This window comes from Nanorana parkeri, unplaced genomic scaffold, assembly GCF_000935625.1.
Source record: "Nanorana parkeri isolate BGI_ZX_2015 unplaced genomic scaffold, ASM93562v1 scaffold1562, whole genome shotgun sequence".
Classification (NCBI taxonomy): Eukaryota; Metazoa; Chordata; class Amphibia; order Anura; family Dicroglossidae; genus Nanorana; species Nanorana parkeri.
The window spans coordinates 284,190-291,740 of record NW_017307830.1 but is presented as its reverse complement, the minus strand read 5'-3'; the positions used below and the strand labels follow the sequence as shown (position 1 = coordinate 291,740).

Below are 7,551 nucleotides of genomic sequence, written 5' to 3'. Positions count from 1 at the left end.
CCTCCCCCCCCCCCCCATTAAATTTTCCCCAGCCCTTCCTGTTTTAAGACTTTTTTTTTTTTAAGACTCTGTATCCAGCTTTTGACATGCTCGGCTATTAGCATAGCAGGAAACATGGGGGTCTCGGGTGGGCTGTGCGGAGTCCATGGTGGGCTCTGCAGGATCTGTGGTAGGCTCTGCAGGGTCTCGGGTGTGCTGTGAAGGATCTCTAGTGGGCTCTGCAGGGTCTCAGGCTGCAAACCCACCATAGACCACTGCAGAGCCCACCACAGATCCTACACAGCCCCTCTGCGGACTGCAGGGTCCCAGGGGGACTATGTAGGATCTGTGATGGGCTGTGCAGGGTCTCAGGGGGGCTTTGCAGGCTCTGTGGTGGGCTGCGACCACAGATTCTGCAGAGCCCACCTGAGACCCTGCATAGCCCACCTGAGACTCTTGGGTGGGCTGTGAAGAAACTATGCTGGGTTCTGGGTTCTTTAGCACAGTATGATCCTCTTACCTGCATCTGCTGTCTCGAGTCGCCTGCTGCTGGACCTGACCTCCTTCACCACCGTGTCGGACCAGTGCTGCTTGGTCTCCAGCCTCCTCCCCCGACCGGCGCTGCGGGGACACTGACCCCCTCGCCTCCTCAATTAGGCAGCCGAGGCTGCTGGATTCAGTGCAGCCCAGCTCACCTGACTGCCTTGTTTGTCTTGCGGCAGATACGTCCCTGGGAATATGAGCCCAGTCATGGATGTTGAGGGCTATATAAAAAGAGGAATTCATGAATTCCATAACATCTTTCGCAGCCAAAGCATACTTGGCGGCCATTCATATTTGAGTGCATGTCTCACAAAAAGGTTTGGGCTAAAAGCAGGATAGCCTAATATTGGAAGTACCACATCTCTTTTAGGGTGGTTGGCCTCTGGTGCCACAAGTGTAGGTGCTGATTTCGTCTGACATGTGCCTGAAACAGAATCGGGACTGGTTGGAAAAGCACTATGGGGAATACAAGGAGGGAGGGTAAGGGATCACCGTGCAGAGAACACAACGCCCCCCAACCTGGTGTATTAGTAATCCCCACAGTAGCCAGTAAACACGGTAAGATGCAGTCATTTTCCCCCTTGGGTGCACAGGCATCCTCCTGTGCTCCAGATGCTGGTGGTCACTGTCTCTGATCTTTAACCTCACTGTCTGGATCCATAAGGAGAGGAGTGGAATCTGCTGGACATGCATGTACACACTTCCCAGAGGTGACTGAGGGCCGTCACCTGCTGCACATGAAGTGGTGAGCTCCCCTTTTGTCCTGTGCACACCATGCACAATGCCCTGAGGCTCAAAGTGTGGCACCCAGCAGGTAAAAGATTCTGCGCCAAGCTGTTGACACATCTCTTGTGACCCTGTCCTACAACACTGGCTCCAGCCTTATGAGGAGGTGAGCATGGCAGCCTACATCAAGGCACAGTAAGATGGGTGTGGAACTTGGGGAAGGGACAGGAAAGTAGGGCCACGGACCATCTGGTCAATTAAAAAACAATATACATTTTGCTGAGTTCCTGGTGGCAGCAAACAAACATCACTGAGGGCCAAGATGTATTTAAAGTGCCTGCTTGTGTTTACTGGAGTGATGGAAGCAATAATCACTCGCATAGCTGTCCTGGTAGATGATTGGGGAAAGACACTTGTGAGTGAGACCCATACCTCTGCCCATGTTACCGCTGGCATATCCTCAGGGGAATCTTCCTTTGCCTCCACAAGATGTTTTAAGCAAACTGCTGATTAATAGTTTTAGCTCCAACGTGGTTCTCTTGGTTTGCAGATTCCAGGCGGCATCATTGAAGAGTCCCAAGTTCTGCGCGGCGTCATGGTGAACAAAGACGTCACACACCCAAAGATGAAACGGATGATCAAGAACCCCCGTATCATCCTCCTGGACTGTTCCCTGGAGTATAAGAAAGGAGAGAGCCAGGTGAGGGTGCCCGATGGCTGCTTTTAGTCTGCCGGCGCCAGTGAAGCTGATCATTTTATTAACATCAGTTTTGTGGTCCTTCTGACAGACAGAGATCGAGATCACCAAGGAGGAGGACTTTTCACGAATCCTGCAGCTAGAGGAGGAGTACATCCAGCAGATCTGCGAGGATATCATCAGACTGAAGCCGGATGTGATCATCACAGAGAAGGGAATATCTGGTGAGGAGAGGGGGGGGGGAAGGGCTGCACCACCTATAATGCAAGTCCCGGGTACCTTCACAGTAATGGCTGAGCAGTAGAGAGGAGTCTGTGTCTGCACCAGGCTGGAGTGGGCAACTGTGATGCTTTAAAGCTGATCTTCCCTTCAGTCTTGCACAGTTGTACCGGCTCCGTGCTGAAGTTGCATACTTCTTTTCACTGCACTCTGCGAGCTTCTCACAATGCATTCAAATCTGCAGCAAGTTAGATATAGCCCTCCTCATTTTCTGAATGGAGGATCCAGCATCATCTAGCTCTTTCCTCAGCCTGACTGTCCCCGGCTGGCCCCTTTCATTAACTTTTTTGGGGTTCTTTCATGGAGACCCGGGATCAAATGCATATAGTGTCTGGAGCTGTGTGCATGGAAATTAATTCTTAAGAACGCCCACTCCTCCAGACTGACGCCCATCCATCAGTTCATTTGCAGAACGCCTCCCAAGCCAGCCCACTGCTTGTATCAGGGCTGAGGGGTCTTCAGAGCAGTACTGAGGCAGGGTGCTGTTATGTTATCGGGAAGCTATGTACAGCTCCCTGCTGGCTCTTCACACCAGCCATGATCTCTGCATTGTGTAGCACAAAGACCCAGTGATGACCTCACCAGGACTAAAATAAGGTATATCATGAAAACATTAGGGCGGGGGAGAGGAAACGGGAAAGATAAGATATAAGCAGATTAAACCTCAGCTTTAGGATTCTCTGCGAGAAGAGTATTTGTCATGTAATTCCTTTTTCCTTTCTTTCAGACCTTGCTCAACATTTCCTGGTGAAAGCCAATATCACCGCCATCCGCAGAGTCCGCAAGACCGACAACAACAGAATAGCCAGGTACTTCTCGGGACTGAGATGTAGAACCCTGTTCTGTGGCTTGGTTAATGTTTTCATACATGTAAATGACAGCACTGAATTCCTGTATGCAGGGCCTGTGGAGCTCGCATTGCCAGCCGCACGGATGAGTTGCGAGAGGAGGACGTGGGAACGGGTGCCGGGCTATTCGAGATCAAGAAGATCGGTGACGAGTACTTCACCTTTATCACAGAATGCAAAGACCCAAAGGCCTGCACTATCATCCTGCGTGGGGCTAGCAAGGAAATTCTTGCGGTAAGTGACCCCCCCAAACGGGCTGTTGGCACATTGAAAACCCAGCACCACCTTGCTGGACAGATTCATACTGTATAAATACCACCAGTCTTGTTTCCTAGTACAAGGATCTCCCTACTTCTACTTTATCCATTCTGTGGATCTGTGCTTCCTCTCCCTCTCCTGCTATTTCTTTAATATTCCTCCACCAGTTATCAGATCAGCAGTCATGGTGGCGGTGTAGGGGGGAGGAACAGCTTCCACATTACATGTTCTCTATAGATTTTTAGGATGTAAATTCCATAGTACAGGTATCTGTTAAAGGCTGATGGTTTTTGTGCTTGTTACAGGAGGTGGAGCGCAACCTGCAGGACGCCATGCAGGTCTGTCGCAACGTAATGATCGACCCATACCTGGTCCCGGGAGGGGGAGCATCAGAGATGGCCGTGGCATATGTCCTCACAGAGAAGTCCAAGACCATGACTGGGATTGAGCAGTGGCCATACCGTGCTGTGTCCCAGGCCCTCGAGGTCATTCCACGAACACTGATCCAGAACTGCGGAGCCAGCACTATCCGGGTGCTAACCTCTCTAAGGGTGAGGGTCATGCCAAATCCAGCTATCACCACAATATAGACATGCGCAGCCAAGTGGGCTTTGTATATAAAATGGCAGTGGATGGGCTCTCGCACCCTTAGGATTCCTATGCCCACATGGCACATGCACTAGTGGGCGGGACGAACGGCGCTGTAGAAATACAGCGACGGACGCCACTGGAGAAATACAGCGTCCTGTTACCAGGACAACTAGTGGCGCCTCTTCTAGCTCCCCTCTCTCAATGACAGCGGCGGCATTCTCCCAGTACAGAGAAGCGCTCTGGTCTTCACTGTGATCTGCCTTTTCTCCTTTCAGAATGTGAGTCCTATTATGACTATTACTTCAACGTTGCATCTTCTTTCTTCACTGTCTGTGTTTGACCCCCCCCACGCAAACTACACTTGTATACTACTCCCCATGTTAACCACCATGGGAAAGAGCTACGGAGTGTATGCCTGCTGGGAACTGTGGTCCCAGGAGGCAATGTTGGCACCTTGGTGTTTAACGGCCCTCCTCAAGTGGTGGAACGCCAGGGCCAAGTTGCTACCTTGGCGGTTAACAGGCCCCCCCAAGTGGTGGAACGCCAGAGCCCAGTCGCAGCTGCAACTCTAGTAGTTCCACCGATTGGGGGACCAGGACAGGAGGAAGAGGGCCCCGTTAACCACCTCAGCTCCCAGCAGGCCAACTCTCTGCAGCTCCTTCCCATGGCGGAGAGGTTTCTTACATCAGGGCCCTGAAGTTTCTAGTTACGCCTCTGGATGTCACCATGCTACTGTTTCCAGCTATTCTCCGAGAATGTGCTTGGATAATTGACAGCCACGTCTAGAAGCTTACCTCACTGTTGGACTATGGTAATGTTGCTTGAGGGAGACGGAGCGTTCACAGGCACAAGCCCTATGACTATGCAGAAGAGGAAGGAGGAATTAAATGCTGAATAAAAAAATATAACAGAATTGGGGATTAAGAAGTACCCCACATTTTTTTTTGTTTTTTGGGGGGGTGTTATATACTACCATCCTTCATGTTACTCATAGGTGTAGCATGAAACTTGATCCAAAAGGTGGACTATGCCTTTTAGGAGTGTCAGGCACTGAGTTTGCATATTACCTGATCGTCTATATCAGGGGGAAAAAAAGGTCAAATTAATGATTTGCTGTATTCTGTGACATTAAACAGAATCCCTCTAAATTATATTTTGGTTTATTAAAGGCAAAGCACACCCAGGAGGGCTTTCAGACTTGGGGTGTGGATGGAGAGGCCGGCGTCTTGGCGGATATGAAGGACCTAGGAATCTGGGAGCCGCTGGCAGTGAAACTGCAGACTTACAAGACTGCAGTAGAGGTAAGTAAAGAAGACCTTTCTTTTTACACCGGTATGACCCATACTACTGGACTGTACTGAGAACCAAAGAAGCTTGCACTCTAATGTGCCACCAGAGTAACATAGTATTATTTATTTCTATAACTCAGACATATTCGGCAGTACTGAACACTGAGCCAATCACATCAGTCTCTGTACCAGAGTCACTTACACTGTAATGTCTCCCTACAGTCACATACTATTAATATTATACATTGATATAGCACTGACATATACCGCAGCGCTGTACAGAGGACACAGTCACATCAGTCTCTGTACAGAGGAACTTACACTCTAATGTCCCCCCACAGTCACACACTATTGTATATTAATATAGCTTGGATAAAGAACAGATATCCCCAAGTCGAGATCCCAACATAGGATAGTAAATATCAAGAAAACTTTCTTCCAAAATATATTTATTTGTTTTTTTTGGTATCGAGTACCGATTTATTTTTCTTTCGGTACTCGTCGATACCAAGTACCGATACCGGTGCTTCCGCTGGCATGGAGCTGGCTTCCCGGGCAATCTGATTACCCAAGAAGGTGGCTCAATGTTGTTTTGACCGGCTTGATTGTGATTGGCTGGAAAAATGGCTTTCCAGCCAATCAGCATCAAGCCGGCTGTTCGATCGTGAAGTTGCTTCCTGGCCAATTGGCATGGAGCTGGCTTCCCAGGCCAATCGGGAAGCTGGGTCATTACTCGCCACCCAGCTTCCTGATTGCACAGGAAGCTGGCTCCATGTTCTCCTACAGCACTCCCAGTCAGAGTAAATCTTCGTCTGATTGGTAGTTCCGGTATCGGGGGTTAAGTATCGAAGCATTTGAGCGAGTATGAGTACTCGCCCAAATACTCGGTATCGGCACCCATACTAATATCGATATCGGTGGATCCCTAATATTTATTATTAACCTTGGTCAATGAGTATATCAAATAAATATATAAACACACATTTAAAACATCCTAAAAACAAAGAAACCTTTCTGTACCGTCCACGGCTGCAATAATTATCATCATGTCTTCTATATCTTCATAAATATAGACCTGATCCCAACTACAAAACGAGCCTCTATAAATATGTACCTGATGAAAGAGCTATATAGTGAAGACAAAAAGTAATCCTCGGTTTGGGAGTCCAAAGAGCACCCACTCCTGTAATCAGTAACACGTTTAGAGATCACCCCATCCGATTACCCTTGCTGGAAAACAGATTCAGTATCTTTGTAAAGTATGCAACAGTTTTAATGTGCAGTTACTTGGACTTGTAGTATCAATTGAAATTCCTCTTAGAGAGCTGATATTGTAATCTTGTGTGCAGAGATGGATATGATCTACGCATAAGATTACACTATCAGCTCTCTAAGAGGTTGATAAGCCGGGTTCATACATGGATAACATTCACGTGAAATCGATACATTACCTCTGACGTGGCTCTTTGTGCGTTTGGAAGGTGAAGACTATACCAGCACATTATGGTAGTTGGGATCAGGTGTATATTTATGAAGATATTTAAGACATACATGATGATGATTATTACAGCCGAGGGAGGGGTCGAGAGGGAGCGAGAAAGGGAGAGTTTTATATGTACAGGCAGTCCCCGAGTTACATACATACGACTCCTATTTACAAATGGAGGCTATTACTGTACAGCAGGGGTAGTTGTAATGCTACAGCGCTCATGCCGACGAGGAGTGCCAGCCTTTTTGGGTCTGGTTCGTAGTACCGTACGTACATTACAGGAAGTTGGCTCTTGTTAGACGTGCAGACGAGGGGTGCCCACCTCTTCCAGGTTACTGTGAGGTTTTTACTGCTGTCCGTATCCTCGTTTGAAAGATTTAATCTCACTTCCTGTCATTGAGACAACAGGAAGTGAGAGGAAATCCACCCCTAGCAAGGGAAATTCACTCCTGTGAGTGATCATGGGACAAGGTGTCTCCACTGAAGCTTTATTACCAATCCTTGTTTCCACAACTCAAAATGTTCTAAATCCAATTGTCACAGGGACAGAAAGTGAGGGGAAATCTTCTGAATAGGGGCACACACAGCAAAACAAACTTTCCAGGGGTAAACCCTTCCCTGCTATCCAGCTAAATTTTTGTTTTGGAGTTAGTTAAAAAATTTGCATACAAATTCAACTTCGGAACAAACCTACAGAACCTATGGTGTGTGTGTGTTATTTTTATGTTTTTGAGATATAGATATATACTAATTGACTAAGGTTAATATATTTTGGAAGAAAACGTTTTACTTGATATTTACTAGGGATGCACCGATACCGTTTTTCCCCATCGAGTATGAGTACCGATTGTT

General features: G+C 47.8%; 1 protein-coding gene across 2 annotated transcripts in view; it reads left to right on the top strand.

Moving 5' to 3' along the window:
• The window catches only part of CCT3 (chaperonin containing TCP1 subunit 3), a 14,465-nt gene that overhangs the window by 5,418 nt on the left and 1,496 nt on the right, over positions 1-7,551 (top strand). For both annotated transcript variants that reach the window (XM_018570608.1, XM_018570607.1), the window contains 6 exons: positions 1,799-1,948; positions 2,037-2,169; positions 2,952-3,033; positions 3,126-3,306; positions 3,636-3,881; positions 5,091-5,222. In XM_018570608.1, the coding sequence (XP_018426110.1) occupies positions 1,799-1,948; positions 2,037-2,169; positions 2,952-3,033; positions 3,126-3,306; positions 3,636-3,881; positions 5,091-5,222 (924 nt within the window). The remainder of the gene's footprint in view (positions 1-1,798; positions 1,949-2,036; positions 2,170-2,951; positions 3,034-3,125; positions 3,307-3,635; positions 3,882-5,090; positions 5,223-7,551) is intronic.